Here is an 18,595-nt window from a genome sequence, read left to right as displayed (position 1 = left end):
CTGTGGTGTAGGTTGCAGACGCGGCTCGGATCCCGCGTTGCTGTGGCTCTGGCGTAGGCCGGTGGCTACAGCTCCTATTAGACCCCTAGCCTGGGAACCTCCATATGCTGCAGGAGCGGCCCAAGAAATAGCAAAAAGACAAAAAAAAAAAAAAAAACGAAGTTTTCTTTCTTTCTTTTTTTAGGGCTGCACCTGCGGCATATGGAGGTTCCCAGGCTAGGCGTCAAACTGGAGGTGTAGCTGTCAGCCTACACCACAGCCACAGCAACACTGGATCCCAGCTGCATCTGCAACCTAAACCACACTCATGGCAATGTGAGCTACACGAGTAGCTCTCTGGCTATTAACTTTTTTGTTGTTGTTGTTCCTTTTAGGGCCGAACCTGTGACATATGGAAGCTCCCAGGCTGGGGGTGGAATCGGAGCTGCAGCTTCCAGCCTACACCGCAGCCACAGCAATGCAGGATACGAGCTGCATCTGTGATCTACATCACAGCTCACAGCAACACTGGATCCTTAACCCACTGAGCAAGGCCAGGGATTAAACCCGCATCCTCATGGATACTAGTCCAGTTGGTTACGACTGACCCATGATGGGAACTCCTGGCTATTAACTTCTGAAAGCAGGACTCTGAAGGGCTAACCTTGCAAGCAGGACTTTCAACAATATCAGGCTGCTATGTTGATTCTTTTCTGCACAAATTGAAAACAAATATTAACAGAAAAGATCAGGAGTTCCCGTCGTGGCACAGTGGTTAACGAATCCGACTAGGAACCATGAGGTTGCGGGTTCAGTCCCTGCCCTTGCTCAGTGGGTTGGCGATCTGGCGTTGCCGTGAGCTGTGGTGTAAGTTGCAGACGTGGCTCGGATCCCGTGTTGCTGTGGCTCTGGCATAGGCCAGTGGCTACAGCTCCGATTGGACCCCTAGCCTGGGAACCTCCATATGCCACAGGAGTGGCCCAAAGAAATAGCAAAAAGACAAAAAAAAAGAAAAAAGAAAAAAAGAAAAGATCAAAGACAAAAGTTAGCTCTTTAAAAACACTAATAAAATTGACAAATAGTAAAACTGATGGAGACAACAGAAAGCCAAATAAGCCAGTCGGGGGGGGGATATATCATGATAAATTATTAATTATAAGAAAATAGAGGAGTTCCCGTTGTGGCACAGTGTAAACAAATCTGACTAGGAACCATGAGGTTTTGGATTCGATCCCTGGCCTCGCTCAGTGGGTTAAGGATCCGGCGTTGCCATGAGCTATGGTGTAGGTCGTAGATGCAGCTTGGATCTGGCATTGCTGTAGCTGTGGCGTAGGCTGGCAGCTACAGCTCTGAATAGCCGCCCAGGCTGGGAACCTCCATATACTGTTGATGCAGCCCTAAAAGGTCAAAAAGACCAAAAAAAAAAAAAAAGAAAAAAGAAAAAGAAAATAGAAATAATTTGACACTGATAAATTTGAAAATGTTGATTAAATGGATAAACAGCTAGAAAAACAAAACTTATTAAAACTGACAAGAAGAAATATAAAATGTGAAAAGACCAATAACCATTAACAAAACTTAATGGTCATAAAAACCTTCCCACAAAGAAAATTCCAGACCTAGATGATCTTGCTATCAAATTATACCAAAATTTAAGGAAAAATACATGCCAATCTCACTCAAAGAATTAAAAATTTTAAAAAAGTAACATTACTAATCCCAAATCTACATAAACCCAAGTGGTTTTCTGAGACCAGCCATAACCTTAATATACAACCCAACTAGAATATTTTTAAGAAATGATAATTATCCATCAATCTCATTAATAAATACATCTGCGAAAACATAAACAAAATACTAGCTAACCAAAGTCGGCAACATAGAAAAAGGATACAGTAACATGATAAAGGATTAATTCCAGAAAGAGAAGGATAATATTAGAAAAATCAACCATTAAAACAATCACATGATTGGAGTTCCCGTCGTGGTGCAGTGGAAACGAATCTGACTAGAAACCATGAGGTTGTGGGTTTGATCCCTGCCCTTGCTCAGTGGGCTAAAGATCCGGCGTTGCCGTGAGCTGTGGTGTAGGTCGCAGACATGGCTCGGATCTGGTATTGCTATGGCTGTGGTGTAGGCTGGCAGCTATAGCTCCAATTCGACCCCTAGCCTGGGAACACCCATGTGTCACAGGTGGGGACCTCAAACAAAAACATTAAAATTAAAATTTAGGAGTTCCTGTCGCGGCACAGCGGAAACAACTCCAACTAGGAACCATGAGGTTGCAGGTTCAATCCCTGGCCTCGCTCAGTGGGTTAAGGATCCAGCATTGCTGTGAGCTGTGGTGTAGATCGCAGCCATGGCTCGGATCCCACATTGCTGTGGCTCTGGTGTAGGCTGGCAGCGACAGCTCTGATTTGATCCCTAGCCTGGGAACCTCCATATGCCACAGGTGCAGCCCTACAAAAAGAGACAAAAAAAATTTTTTTTTTAATTAAAAAAATTAAAAATATCGGAATTCCCGTCGTGGCGCAGTGGTTAACGAATCCAACTAGGAACCATGAGGTTGCAGGTTCGGTCCCTGCCCTTGCTCAGTGGGTTAACGATCCGGCGTTGCCTTGAGCTGCGGTGTAGGTTGCAGACGCAGCTCGGATCCCGCGTTGCTGTGGCTCTGGCGTAGGCCGGTGGCTACAGCTCCGATTCAACCCCTGGCCTGGGAACCTCCATATGCCGCGGGAGCGGCCCAAGAAATAGCAACAACAACAACAAAAAAAAAAAAAAAAAAAAAAAAGAGCTAAAAGTGAAGGCTGTGGGGAAAGGCCCACAGGTGGAATTAAGAAATCTGGCAATTGGTACAACCACTATGGAGAACAGTATGGAGGTACCTCAGAAAACTAAATATAGAACTACTATATGACCCAGCAATCCCACTCTTGGGCATATATCCAGACAAAACTTTTCTTGAAAAAGACACATGCACCCACATGTTCACTGCAGCATTATTCACAATAGCCAAGACATGCAAACAACCTAAATGTCCAGTAACAGATAAATGGATTAAAAGATGTGGTATATATACACAATGGACTACTATTTGGCCATAAAAAAGAACAAAATAATGCCATTTGCAGCAACATGGATGGAACTAGAGACTCTCACACAAAGTGAAGTAAGTCAGAAAGAGAAAGACAAACCATATGATATCACTTATATCTGGAATCTAATATATGGCACAAATAACCTTTCCACAGAAAAGAAACATATGGACTTGGAGAACAGACTTGTGGTTGCCAAGGGGGAGGGAATGAGATAGACTAGGAATCTGGGGTTAATAGATTCAATCTATTGCCTTTGGAATGGATAAGCAATGAGATCCTGCTGTGTAGCAGTAGGAACTATATCTAGTCACTTACGATGGAGCATGATAATGTGAGAAAAAGGAATGTATATATGTTATGTGTGACTGGGTCAATTTGCTGTACAGTAGAAAGTTGACAGAACACTGTAAACCAACTATAATGGAAAAAATAAAAATCATTAAAAAGAAAAAAAAAAAAGAAATCTGGCAAAAGTAAGCTGTTCCTTGTGCCTGAGGCAATGACAATCCTAATTCCATTCCTGTTTAAACATCTGGATTCCCTGCTATAAAATCTATAGCTGGAATGAAATGTTGTCTTGAAACCTATTGTACATTTAAGAAAAAACTTTTATTTAAAAAATATATGGAGTTCCCGTCATGGCGCAGTGGTTAACGAATCCGACTAGGAACCATGAGGTTGCGGGTTCGGTCCCTGCCCTTGCTCAGTGGGTTAACGATCTGGCGTTGCCGTGAGCTGTGGTGTAGGTTGCAGACGCGGCTCGGATCCTGCGTTGCTGTGGCTCTGGCGTAGGCCGGTGGCTACAGCTCCGATTGGACCCCTAGCCTGGGAACCTCCGTATGCCGTGGGAGTGGCCCAAGAAATAGCAAAAAGACAAAAAATAAAAAATAAAAAAAATAAAAAATATATAATATTCTTGGAGTTCCTGTTGTGGCTCAGCAGGTTAAGAACCTGACTAGTATCCATGAGGATGCAGGTTCAATTCCTGGCCTTGCTCAGTGAGTTAAAGGATTGGGCATAGCTGTAAGCTGCAGTGTAGGTCACAGACGAGGCTGGGATCTGATGTTGCTGTGGCTATGGTATAGGCCAGCAGCTGCAGCTCTGATTCAACTGCTAGCCTGGGAACTTCATATGACACAGTTGCAGCCCTAAAAAGAAAGAATAAATAAAGTAATATCCATTTATGAAAAAAAGTCTCAGCAAACTAGGAAGGGATAAGGCACAACTACGAAACAGTTCTGGCAGACACCACACTTAAGGTGAAACACTTCAATATTAGCTTTCCCTTTGAGATTAAGCGTAGGACAAGTAGAACCAGTAACACCTTTTTTTGAGGGGGTGGGTGGCTGTGCCAGTGGCATATGGAAGTTCCTGGGCCAGGGATTGAATCCACAACACAACAGTGACCCAAGCCACAGCAAAGCAATGACAATGCCGAATCCTTAATCACTAGGCCAACAGAGAACTCCAAGACCAGAGTCACTATTATTCAACATTGTACTGAAGGTTGTGGCTAGCAGATTTAAGGTGAGGAAAAAGAAACCTTAGTCATAAACATCAGAAAGGGGGGGATAAAGTATCATTCTACATATGGTATGACTGTATGTGTTGAAAACCCAAAGAATCTATAGGTAAACTACTAAAATTTATAATAGAGTCTAGTAAGACTCCTCGATACAAAGTTAATATACAAATATATAAGAATTCCTATCATGGGTCAGCAGAAACAAACCTGGCTAGCATCCATGAGGACGCAGGTTCGCTCCCTGGCCTCGCTCAGTGGGTTAAGGACCCCATGTTGCTGTGGCTGTGGTATAGGCTGGCGGCTACAGCTCCGATTAGATCCCTAGCCGGGGAACCTCCATATGCCTCAGCTGCAGCCCTAAAAAAAAAAAAGAAGACAAAACAAATATATATATAGTTGATTGTTACTGACAGTAAATTACATCTATATAAGATCGCCCCAAACAGTCAACTACTGAATACTGAACCCATTGCTCCTAAGAGAAATACATATATATGTATCCACACCTACACAAACATACACACCTCTCTCCTTCTTTTTTTTTTTTTTTTGGTCTTTTTAGGGCCACACTCGTGGCATATGGAGGTTCCCAGGCTAGGGGTTGAATCAGAGCTATAGCTGCCAGCCTATGCCAGAGCCACAGCAATGCCAGATCCGAGCCAGTTCTGCAGGCTACACCACAGCTCAAGGCAACGCCGGATCCTTAACCCACTGAGCGAGCCCAGGGATCGAACCCACAACCTCATGGTTACTGGTCAGGTTCGTTAACCACTGCGCCATGACAGGAACTCCTCTCCTTCTCTTTATATATACATATACACATACATACATGTATCACATAGATTATAACATTAAATCCTTAAAACAACTCATCCTGTCAGATTCTATTTCCTTTATTTTACAAAAGAGAAAATGAGATTCATAAGGGTTAAGTGACTTGGAGTTCCTATTGTGGCTCAGCAGTTAGAAATCCACCTACTATCCATGAAGACACGGGTTTGACCCCTGGCCTTGCTCAGTGGGTTAAGGATCTGGCACTGCTGTGGCTGTGATGTAGGCTGGCAGCTGCAGCTTTGATTTGACCCCTAGCCTGCAAACTTCCATATCCCATGGGTGAGGCCCTAAAAAGACAAAAAAAAAAAAAAGAAAAAGAAAAAGAAGTGTTGGGTTCCTGTTGCGGCACAGCAGTAATGAACCCAACTAGGATCCATGAGGAGTCAGGTTTGATCCCTGGCCTCACTCAGTGGGTTAAGGATCCGGCATTGCCATGAGTTCTGGTTTAGGTTGCAGATATAGCTCATATCCCTCGTTGCTGTGGCTGTGGCCAACAGCTACAGCTCCGATTCGACCCCTAGCCTGGGAATTTCCATATGCCATAGGTGCAGCCCTAGAAAGAAAAAACAAAAACAAAAACAAAACAAAAAAACTGACTACACTACCCAAAGCAATCTACAGATTACGAATTCAATGCAATCACTCTGAAAATTCCAACGGCATTTTTTTTTCTTTTTGGCCAAGCCTGCAGCGAGTGGAAATTTCTGGGCCAGGGAATCAACCTGCACCACAGGAACAACCCCCTTCCCAGCAGTGACAATGTTAGAACCTTAACCCCCTGAGCCACAAGGAAACTCTTCCAATGGCATTTTTCACAGAAAGAGAGTCAATCCTAAAATTCATGTGGAATCACAAAATACCCCAAATAGCCAAAGTGATCTTGAGAAAGAAGAACAAAGCTGGAGATATCATATGTCTTGCTTTCAAATTATATTACAAAGCCATAACGACAACATAACAGTATGATATTGGCATAAAAACAAACCAAAATCAATGGAACAGAGAGGCATATATGGTCAATTAATTTATGACAAAGGAGCCAAGAATAAACAATGATAAAGGGAATCTACTCAATAAATAGCATTGAGAAAACTGGACAATCACATGCAAAAAAATGAAACCAATGTACCAATATCTTATTCCATACCCCCAAATTAACTCATAATATATTAAAAACTTGAATGTAAGACCTGACACATTAAACTCCTAGAAGAAAACTTAGGTGGTAAGCTCTCTGACATCAGTCTTGGCGATGACTTTTTAAGATTTAACACCAAAAGCAAAAATCAACACGTGGGACTATACCAAGCTAGAAAGGTTCTGCACACCAAAAGAAACCATTAACAAAATGAAAAGGTAACCTACTGAGTGGGAGAAAATACATGCAAATCATATATCTGATAAGGGGTTAATATCCAAAATATATAAAGAATTCATATAATTCAATAGCAAAAAAAAACAGAATCCAATTAAAAAATAGATAGATGGGAGTTCCTGTCACGGCTCAGTGGAAACAAATCTGACTAGCATCAATCCCTGGCCTCACTCAGTGGGTTAAGGATCCGGTGTTGCTGTGAGCTGTGGTGCAGGTCGCTGATGCAGCTTAGATCTGGTGTTGCTGTGGCTGTGGTATAGGCCAGCAGCTACAGCTCCAATTTGACCCCTAGCCTGGGAACCTCCATATGCGGCAGGTGTGGCCCTAAAAACAAACAAAAAAAAAGACAGCGGGAGTTTCTATTGTGGCTCAGCAGGATAAGAACCTGACAGAGTGTCCATGAGGATGTGAGTTCAATCCCTAGCCTCGCTCAGTGGTTTAAAGCTGCAGATATGGCTTGGATCCCACATTGCTGTGGCCGTGGTGTGTAGCTGGCAGGTGCAGCTCTGATTCAACCCCAATCCCGGGAACTTCCATATGCTGCAGGTGAAGCCCTAAAAAGAAAAAAAAAAAATGGACAAAGGATCTTAATAGATATTTTTCCAGAGAAAATATACAAATGGCCAAAAACACTGTTTGATATCCCTAATCATCAGGGAAATGCAAATCAAAACCACAACACTGGAGTTCCCGTCGTGGCGCAGTGGTTAACGAATCCGACTAGGAACCATGAGGTTGCGGGTTCGGTCCCTGCCCTTGCTCAGTGGGTTAACGATCTGGCGTTGCCTTGAGCTGTGGTGTAGGTTGCAGACTCGGCTCAGATCTCGCGTTGCTGTGGCTCTGGCGTAGGCCGGTGGCTTACAGCTCCGATTCAACCCCTAGCCTGGGAACCTCCATATGCCGCGGGAGCGGCCCAAGAAATAGCAAACAACAACAACAACAACAACAAAAGACAAAAAAAAAACAAAACCACAACATGTCACCTCACACCTGTCAGAATAGCTATCATCAAAAAGACAACAAATAACAAGTGCTGGCAAGGATATGGAGAAAAGGGAACTCTGGTGCACTCTTGGTGGGAATGTAAACTGAGACGGTCCAATGGAAAAAAGTGTAGCTGTTTCTTAAAAAACTAAAAATAGAACTTCCATATGATCCAGCAATTCTACTTCTGGGTATTTGTCTGAAGAGAATGAAAAACACTAACTCTATGTTCATAGCAGCACTATTTATAAGAGCCAAGACATGGAAGCAAGCTAAGTGTCCATCAGCAGAAGAATGAATAAAGAAAATATGGTGTCTATATACAATGGAATATTATTTAGCAATAAAAAGAATGAAACCTTGCCATTTGCAAAAACATGGATGAATCTTGAGGTCACTATGCGAAGTTAAATAAGTCAGACAGGAGTTCAAAGACATAGCTCAGTGGTAACGAGCCAACTAGCATTCATGAGGATGCAGGTTCAATTTCTGGCCACACTCAGTGGATTAAGGATCCAGCGTTGCTGTGAGCTGTGGTGTAGGTCACAGACATGGCTCAGATCCCGAGTTCCTATGGCTGTGGTGTACTCTAGCAGCTACAGCTCTTATTCAACTCCTGGCCTGAGAACTTCCATGTGCCGCATTTGCGGCCCTAAAAGCAAAAAGACAACAAACAAACAAACAAAAAACTCCAAAAATTATATTGTTTTGTGGGAAGCGAGAAACTTGACAATTTGATTCTGAGGATTACATGGAATTGCAAAAGATCAAGAATAGTTTACATTCTTCAAAAAGTACTGGGTGAGAGATCTTACTCGGTTCTCAGACTTATGATACAGCCATATAATCAAGACATCATGATTTGCCATGAAAGACAAATGCAGAAAACCAGAGTCCCACATTACAACCTCAGTTTCCAGTCTCAGCACAAGACACCACTTGGAGCTGAGGCCCTTTCCACATCACAATTACACTGCTTCCTCATACATCAAGTGGAACACGCCTCAATGTCCTTTCCTCAGACCATCAGTCAGGAGGGTTCATCTTCGTCCCTTACCAACTCCTCCAAGCTCCTTTTTTTTTTTCCTTTTGTAAAATGGTAGTATAACAATGATATGTCTCAAATGCTTCTGTCAATAAGCATTATTCAACTGTTGTGGGGGGAAGGTCTAAATCAGCAAAATACATAAAATCCAAAAAAAAAAAAATTTCATGATTTGTAGCAGGGACAACTTGACCATAGGAACAAATATAAAGCCCAGAAAACAGACATGAACTTAAATGGACCCCTGATTAATGAAAAAGGTGGCACTGCAGTCGTTTCAATAAACTATGCTGGCATAACTGGATATCCACACTGGAAAAAAGCGAAACTCACATGATACGCATAAACCAATTTCAGGTAGTCTAAAGAATAAAATGTGAACAGCAAAATAATAAAGCAATGAAGACAACAGAGAATATCTTCATGACCTCAAGATGAAAAAGATTCCTTAAAACATGACAGGAAAAGGATTATAAAAGAAAGATTATAATTAAAAACCTAATTACAATTAAATCATAACTATGATTGTAATTATTTATTTGTCTTTTGAGGGCCGCACCCGTGGCATATGGAGATTGCCAGGCTGATTATAATTAAAACAGTGTAATTCATCAAAAGATACCACAGTGAAAAGAGTGAGCCACAAAGAGAGAGAAGATATGTGCAACACATGAAACATACAGAGTTCATATTCAGACATATAAAAAACTTACATTTGGTCCTGCTATATAACAGGGAACCATATCCAATTTCTTGGGATAGATCAGAATGGAAGATAATGTAAGAAAGGGAATGTATATACATGCATGACTGAGACACCTTGCTGTGCAGCAGAAATTGGCACAACATTATAAATCAACTATACTTTTTAAAAAAACAATATTCATCAACTAGGGAAAAGACGATATACAACTTAACAGAAAGATAGGAATAAAATTGGAATATGTACCTCAAGAACAGAAATCCAGGGAGTTCTGGTCATGGCGCAGTGGAAACAAACCCGACTAGGAATCATGAGGTTGCGGGTTTGATCCCTGGCCTTGCTCAGTGGGTTAAGGATCCGGCATTGCTGTGAGCTGTGGTGTAGTTCACAGACGCGGCTCAGACTTGGCGTGGCTGTGGTGTAGGCCGGCAGCTACAACTCCGATTTGACCCCTAGCCTGGGAACCTCCATATGCCACAGATGTGGCCCTAAAAAAAGACAAAAAGACAAAATAAATAAATAGATAAAAGAATAGAAATACAGATGCTCAGAAAATATATTTAAAAGGCACTCAGCTGCAATAGACACCAGGAAATGAAAATAAAAAGCATAATGAGGAGTTCCTGTCATGGCTCAGTGGTTAACGAATCCTACTAGGAACCATGAGGTTGCAGGTTCGATCCCTGCCCTTGCTCAGTGGGTTAATGATCTGGTGTTGCCGTGAGCTGTGGTGTAGGCCGCAGACGCAGCTGGGATCCCGCGTTGCTGTGGCTCTGGCGTAGGCTGGTGGCTATAGCTCCAATCAGACCCCTAGCCTGGGAATCTTCATATGCTGCGGAAGCGGCTCGAGAAAAGGCAAAAAGACAAAAAAAAAAAAAGCATAATGAGCTACTACCACACACCCACCAGAGCAGCATGATGCTGCTGAGATGTGGGGCAACAGGAACATCCACACACTGCCCTTGAGTTATAACCTGGTACAAACAATTTAGAAAACCGTTACCTAGGAGTTCCCACTATGGTGCAGTGGGTTAAGAATCTGAATGCAGTGGCTTGGGTCACTGCAGAGGTGCGGGTTCAATCCCCAGCCTGGCACAGTGGGTTAAAGGATCCGGTGTTGCCACAGCTGCAGTATAGCTCAGATTCAATCCCTGGGCCAAGAACTTCCATATGCCATGAGTGAGGCCATTAAAAAGAAAAGAAGGAGTTCCTGTTGTGGCACAGTGAAAACGAATCTGACTATTATCCATGAGGATGCAGGTTCGATCCCTGGCCTCACTCATTGGGTTGGGCATCTAGCATTGCTGTGAGCTCTGGTGTAGGTTGTAGATGCAGTTCGGATCCTGCATTGCTGTGGCTGTGGCGTAGGCTGGCAGCTGTAGCTCCAATTGGACCCCTAGCCTGGGAACCTCCTATGCCAAGGGTACAGCTCTAAAAAGCAAAAAAAAAAAAGAAAGAAAAAGAAGGGAGTTCCTGTCATGGCTCAGTGGTTAACAAATCAGACTAGGAACCATGAGGTTGCAGGTTCAATCCCTGGCCTCACTCAGTGGGTTAAGCATCTGGCGTTGCTGTGAGCTATGGTGTAGGTCACAGAAGCAGCTCAGATCTGGTGTTGCTGTGGCTGTGGCATAGGCCAGCAGCTACAGCTCTGATTAGACCCCTAGCCTAGGAACCTCCATATGCCTTGGGTGCAGCTTGAAAAAGAAAAAAGACCAAAAAAAAAAAAAAAGAAAAGAAAAATTAATACAGTATAGATCTGCAGCTACAGCTCCAATTTTTTTTTTTTTTTTTTTTAAGGGCCTCACTCACCACATATGGAAGTTCCCAGGCTAGGGGTGGAAATCGGAACTGTAGCCACTGGCCTATACCATAGCTCACAGCAACACCAGATCCTTAAGCCACTGAGTGAGGCCAGGTTGGAACCCAAGTCTGCATGGATACTAGTTGGGTTCATTAGTGATGAGGCACAGTGGGAACTCCTGCAGCTCTGATTTGACCCCTAGCCCAGGAACTTCCATATGATGCAGATGCAACTAAAAAAAAGAAAAGAAAAAAAAAATTTAGAAGTTCTGTTGAAGATTAAGGATCCAGCAGCAGCCCAGCAACTTCCATGTGCTGCAGGCACAGCCAAAAAAAAAAAAAAAAAAAAGAAAGAAAAAATCAAAAATTTGATGAGTATCTCCACACACTCAAAGAAGTTTTTGGTTGTAATATAAGGTGTGAAATATGCATTATACTCTAGACAAGAAACCCAAAACATCAATAATAAAAACCCTTATCCAAAGTTCCTATCTCACCACTTATGATTTAGGAAAAAACTACTTTTTTATGGTATATTATTTTCACACACAAAATGTTGTTTTGGTTTTTTTATTTTTCCTTTTTTTTTTAGGGCTGCACTCTCGGCATAAGGAAGTTCCCAGACTAGGGGTCGAACTGGAGCTCCAGCTTCCAGCCTACACCACAGCCACAGCAACGTAGGATCCTTAATCTGCTGAGTGAGGCCAGGGATAGAACGGGCATCCTCATGGATCCTAGTTGGGTTCGTTAACTGCTGAGCCACGAAAGGAACTCCTACACACAAAATGTTCATAGGTTTTTGTATGAGCCAGTTAATTATACAAAATTATACAAAAGCCACAAAATGTTTACAGGCTTTTGTATAATTTCAGTCAAGTCCCATCACTCACCTGAAGTCAACCTTCCTCTCCATTCTCCACTTAATCCCTTTTTGATGATATTTCAACCAGTAGCTTGATATACACTTCTTAGTGAGCAGATTCTTCATGAATCAAAATCTTTTATCTTCCCCTTCTAACTGTAAGAAAATGGGGAATAAAAGAGAGTAAATTACCTGACGCCTCTAAGAGCCACATTTCTGAACAACTATGTAACAGCTTCTGGTCTCCTGCACCTCCTTCTTAATTCAACAACAGATGAATGTGGGAAGTCTCTGATTTAAAAGCTAAATTTTGGGGAAATTTCCTGGTGGCCTAATGGTTTTAACTCAGTGATTTCACTGCCGTGGCCTGGGTTCAACTTCTGGTCTGGAAACTAAGATCCCACATCAAGCTGCTGCATGCTAAAAAATCCGATTTTTTTTTCTTTCTTTTTAGGGCCACACCCACGGCATGTGGAGGTTCCCAGGCTAGGGGTTCAATCGCAGCTACAGCTGCCTGGCTGCGCCATAGCCACACCAGATCCAAGCCACGTCTAAGACCTACACCACAGCTCACAGCAATGCCAGATACTTAACCCAATGATTTAGGCGAGGGATCCAACCTGAAACCTCATGGTTCCTAGTCGGATTTGTTTCTGCTGCACCATGAATGGAACTCCTAATAGCATTTTTTAAAAAGTTATTTTCTGGAGTTCCTGTCATGGCGCAGTGGTTAACGAATCCGACTAGGAACCATGAGGTTGCGGGTTCGGTCCCTGCCCTTGCTCAGTGGGTTAATGATCTGGTGTTGCCGTGAGCTGTGGTGTAGGCCGCAGACGCAGCTGGGATCCCGCGTTGCTGTGGCTCTGGCGTAGGCTGGTGGCTACAGCTCCAATTTGACCCCTAGCCTGGGAACCTCCATATGCCGCGGGAGTGGCCCAAGAAATGGCAAAAAGACAAAAACAAAAACAAAACAACAACAACAAAAGAAGTTATTTTCTAAGAAACGAAACAGAGAAGTGAGCCATATTCAAAAGGTTATTACTGGCTCATTTTTCCTGTTCAGGTGATACTCCAAGACCTTCAACTTCCCTTCATTAGAACACCAGAAGAAATCAAGATTTCCTATTTTTTAATATTCATGGATGTCAATGCTGAGCAGCTCGGATCCTGCATTGCTGTGGCTGTGGCTGTGGCGTAGGCTGGCAGCTACAGCTCCAATAAGACCTCTAGCCTAGGAACCTCCATATGCTGTGGGTGCGGCCCTAAAGAGACCAAAAAAAAAAAAAAAATTTCATGATTGTCAATGCTACCTATAAGAATCTTCAGGCAATTTAATCAATGGTAGATTACTGAGTACAGTTTGCATTTTTTCATTTTTATTTAGTGATAATTTCTAGCAATATTATGAACTGAATAACATAGATTTGATTTTTTAGCACAAAGAATAGCAATGCTGTGGGTTGAACCGTATGTTGTCCCCCACCCCCCGCCAGACACAAGACATGCTGAAGTCCTAACCTCTAGTGACCATGAATGTGACCTTGTTTGGAAACAGAGTCTTTGCAGATATAATTAAGATGTAAGGATAAGGAGTTCTCACTGTGGTGCAGTGGCTTAAGAATCTGACTGCAGCATTTCATCCCTGACCAGGTGCAGTGGGTTAAAGACCAGGCTTTTGCTGCAGTGCAGCCTAGGTCACAACTACCACTCAGACTCAATCTCTGGCCCATGAACGTCCATATGCTGCAGGTGTGCCCATTTAAAAAAAAAGGTGTAAGGATGAGGCCATACTGGAATAGGGTGGATCCTTATTCCAATGATTGTTGTCTTTAAAACAAACAAACAAAAAACAGAGGAACAGATACACAGAGAGGATGCTACGAAGACCAGACACACAAGGAGAACAGCATATGATGGTGAAAGCAGAGACTGGACTGATGGGTCCACAAGCCAAGGCAAGGACTACTGGCACACCAGAAGCTAAAAGAAAGTCATGGAACAGGTCCTTCCCTAGAGCCTTCAGAAAAAAGACAACCCTGTCAACATCTTGATTTCAGACATCTAGCCTCCAGAACTATGAGACAATAAATGTCTGTTCTTTCCAGCCATCCAGTTTGTGCTGTTTTGTTACAGCAGCCTTAGCAGAAAACTAACACACGTAGTAAGAGAAAGGAGGAAGATTTAAGTACATGGTGGAAGGAAGCTAGCAGAGTGCCCTATGTTGAATAATGAAATTATCCTTTATAATTAAGGTAACATATTTCAATGACAATCAGGCAAGGAATTATTAAAAAAAAAAATTTATTCATACAAAATGAGTAGTTACTGAGATCAAACCTATGCCCTAGTCTTTCCAGTACCACACTCCAAATAAAAAAGGTCACCATTAGTGACTTTCTGTAAATTAAACTGAAGGATGGGAGTTCCTGTCATGGCTCAGTGGTTAATGATCCCAACTAGCATCCATGAGAACTTGGGTTCAATCCCTGGCCTCGCTCAGTGGATTAAGGATCTGGCGTTGCCATGAGCTGTGGTGTAGCCCGCAGAACTGGCTCGGATCCTGAGTTGCTGTGGTTGTGGTGTAGGCCAGCGGCTACAGCTCCAACTGGACCCCTAGCCTGGGAAGCTCCATGTGCCACGGGTGTGACACTAAAAAGACCAAAAACAAAAACAAACCCCCCCCCCAAAAAAAAACCTGAAGGATGATTCAAACAGGGATTTTTTGTGAAATACTACTATAATATGTGGATCATTGTCTTAGGTTTATGTCTTATAATGATTGGATTATACACAATGTTATCTGTGGTCAAAGACTTATTTTTGTTAGACAAAATGTGCCTATGTATCTGCCTTCCCTAATAGAATATAAATTCCTGAAAACAGGAGCCATTATCTGACCTCCTCATTGTATCTCAGGCACCTGAAACAGTTTGGAACCTGACAGGTGAAATACATAAATATTGGAAATACCAGGCTATCAGTTTGACCTCAGTAAGTATACGTATGAATATGAACTTATGTCTGAATTGGAATATACATAATAATAACCAAATATAAGAGACAGCCCGGAGTTCCCGTTGTGGTGCAGTGGTTAACGAATCCGACTAGGAATCATGAAGTTGTGGGTTCAATCCCTGGCCTTGCTCAGTGGGTTAAGGATCCCACGTTGCTGTGGCTCTGGCACAGGCTGGTGGCTACAGCTCTGATTAGACCCCCAGCCTGGGAACCTCCATATGCCTCAGGTACAGCCCTAGAAAAGACAGAAAGACAAAAAAAAAAAAAAAAAAGAGAGAGAGAGACAGCCCAAGGAGAAAAAAGATCATTAGGTGTGAACTCCAAGTTAAACCTATAGTTGACCTCCTAAGACAACAAATTTTTGCAACAAGTAGGAAGAAAATTAACTGACCTGGGATGTACAAGAAAGGAAGAGTTGCAGTACTCAGTTCAGTGGTGAATATAAGTTATATAGTATATACAGTGACTATTAACAATAAATTACCAGAGTTCCTGTTGTGGCTCAGCAAGCTAAGAACACAACTAGTATCCTCCAAGAGAATGCAGGTTCGATTCCTGGCCTTGCTCAGTGGGTTAAGGATCCACAGTTGCAGCAAGCTTTGGTATATGCCCAGAATCCAGCTCAGATCTGGCATTGCCGTGGCTGTGGCATAGGCCAGCTCTGATTTGACCCCTAGCCTAGGAACTTATTCCATATGCTGCGGGTGCAGCCCTAAAAAGAAAAAAGAAAAAAATCACAATAAATTACCATACAACCACGAAGGTGAGATGGAGGAAGAAAAACTGTGAGCCAAGTACTTACCTCCCATGAATAACAGTCAACATTTCAGGTGTAAACTTAACAAATCTAAAAATATTACTTATAAAGTTATTTGATTCCAATTTACAAATATCATCAGGACGAATAGCCAGAGGAATGCAAACCACTTTTTCTTATAAGCTTTTAAATTTTTTTTTTTTTTTTTGGTCTTTTTGCCTTTGCTAGGGCCGCTCCTGCGGCACATGGAGGTTCCCAGGCTAGGGGTCTAATTGGAGATGTAGCCACTGGCCTACAGCAGAGCCACAGCAACAAGGGATCCGAGCCGCATCTGCAACCTACACCACAGCTCACTGCAACGCCGAATCCTTAACCCACTGAGCAAGGCCAGGGATCAAACCCGCAACCTCATCGTTCCTAGTCGGATTCGTTAACCATTGAGCCACTACGGGAACTCCTTAATATAATTCTTAAATACATATGCTAACTTGAAAATCATAAATGTAAAAGTATTTTAAGTTCCTACAATATTCTTCAGCTTCTATCAATGAGAAATGAATAATCTTACTAAAGAAAAGCATGGAAATACCTAAATCTATATTCTATGTCCCAGAATAAATTTCAACTACTTCCCTCAGGAAGTCTACCATGACACCTCCAAGCCTGATACCTCCATGGCCCTTAGGTGGATACCACAGCACCTAGAATGTACAGACTAGATTTAAAATAGCGTTCATGGGAGTTCCCGCCCTGGCCAGGGGAAACAAATCGGACTAAGAACCATGAGGTTGTGAGTTCCATTCCTGGCCTCAGTGGGTTAAGGACCCCGCGTTGCAGTGAGCTGTGGTGTAGGTCACAGACAGGCCAGTAGCTATAGCTCCGATTACACCCCTAGCCTGGGAACCTCCATATGCCAGAGGTTCAGCACTAAAAAAAAGACCAAAAAAAAAAAAAAAAGCATTCATGGAGTGGGTACTCTGTGCCAGGCAGAGTACTAACCACTTTTCATTTTACCTGCTTCAATACAACCACCCCACTTTTCATTCTATAACCATCTTCATTTTATAAACGAGGTGCCCAAAGTCATCAGCTAAGTAGTACAGCTGGGTACTCACTCCCTAACAGCATTCACTCAACAAAATTTACCATAACCCAGAGGTTTACAAAAAACCTGAATGGCCTCTCATCAAACAAAGAAACAAACAAACAAACAAAACCGAGCACTAATCTCCCACTGAATGTTTTTGCCCAATTGGCCCTCGAAGCTCAGGTATGGCCCCTGAGGTCTACATACCCTTGCCCCTCACTTGGTCACGCAGCAGAGATCAAGAAACCCTCAATTCGTATCCGCTCACGCAAATGAGCCTTGCACGGATGCGGCACGGGCTCCCAGCTCGTCGCGCACGAGCCCCGCTGAAGAACGCCACACCCCGCGAGAAGCGAGGGCTCCTGGCGCCGTCCGGTGCTCTCTTTCCACCTCTTTTCCATCCCCAGACCTCAGCCCCGTGGGCTGGAAGCGTCACCTGCACTTCTACAGGAGGAGGAAGCGGAGGCTCCTACAGGACTCACCTGGCCGGACTCGGAAGATCGCGCGCTCGCCGCTGGGCTCCGGCTGGAGGGTCCAAGCCACTCAGAGGCTGGGGACTATCGAACCCGGCCTCGCGCCTGGGGAAGCCTAGCCTCTCGCCTCGCGCCCCGAAGTTTTGGTAAACACGAAGCGGACCCGGCCCGCTGGCGCAGCCCAAACCAGCCTCTGAGGTTCCCGCGCCTCTGGACGCAGGTCCGCGCCGGCCCCGCCCCCGTCTCCACGGCGACGCGGCGTGCGTAAGGGACGCCCAGCCGGGTCCCGGGGAGTTCACGCAGCGTCAGTGCGGCAGGGTCACGCCCCCCTCTGGCAGCTCGGGAGAGTCGGCACTGTGAATTTCCCTTGAGGTGGGCCGACCGACTTTTTGTCTGGATCGCCCCACGGAGGGCGCTCTACCTCCGAGGCCCACTCGCTTCACACAGAGCTCAGCTTCCTACTGCTACTCTCAGACGCCAGGAGAGGGAGCTGCTTCGAAGCCGATCCCCTAGTTAAGCTTCGTGAGGCAAGCACTAGGAACGAGGCTCCGGGCTGAAGTCCTCCTGCCCGCACCTCTAGGCTCCTGCCTATCTGGCTTTTGGTTCTCCATGGTTCCCAGACAGCGCGAGCCGGTCCCCGAGGCATAGGTTGCGCGCCTGCGTGGGCCACGAATGTTGTCAATCTGGACTAAGTAGGTGCGGGCGCGAGGTTTCGCAGTCCCTGAATTAAATTATCCCAGGTTGCTATCTTAACCTTCCTTTTAAAATGTAATTAACGAGCATTAATTGTTAGTAATAGTTATTTTTTTTAATTGGGCCCACTCTGATGTTTTAAAAATAGGGGTGGGAGGAGTTCCCATCGTGGCGCAGTGGTTAACGAATCCGACTAGGAACCATGAGGTTGCAGGTTCGGTCCCTGCCCTTGCTCAGGGGGTTAACGATCCGGCGATGCCGTGAGCTGTGGTGTAGGTTGCAGACGCGGCTCGGATCCTGCGTTGCTGTGGCTCTGGCGTAGGCCGGTGGCTGCAGCTCCGATTAGACCCCTAGCCTGGGAACCT

The 18,595-nt window shown here is 44.0% G+C and overlaps 1 protein-coding gene across 2 annotated transcripts in view; it reads right to left on the bottom strand.

Annotated features, from left to right (window-relative positions):
* Window positions 1-17,785, bottom strand: part of SFI1 (SFI1 centrin binding protein) — a 92,628-nt gene extending 74,843 nt beyond the window's left edge. The window contains exons 1-2 of one of the 2 annotated variants that reach the window (XM_047762173.1): window positions 17,547-17,785; window positions 12,234-12,361 (exon numbers count right to left, since the gene is read on the bottom strand). In XM_047762173.1, the coding sequence (XP_047618129.1) occupies window positions 12,234-12,331 (98 nt within the window). In that variant the 5' untranslated portion in view covers window positions 12,332-12,361; window positions 17,547-17,785. The remainder of the gene's footprint in view (window positions 1-12,233; window positions 12,362-17,546) is intronic. The other variant, XM_047762174.1, reaches the window with a different exon arrangement.
* Window positions 17,786-18,595: the final 810 nt, after the last annotated feature.

This window comes from Phacochoerus africanus, chromosome 15, assembly GCF_016906955.1.
Source record: "Phacochoerus africanus isolate WHEZ1 chromosome 15, ROS_Pafr_v1, whole genome shotgun sequence".
Lineage (NCBI taxonomy): Eukaryota > Metazoa > Chordata > Mammalia > Artiodactyla > Suidae > Phacochoerus > Phacochoerus africanus.
This window is presented reverse-complemented; position numbering and strand designations above follow the sequence as displayed.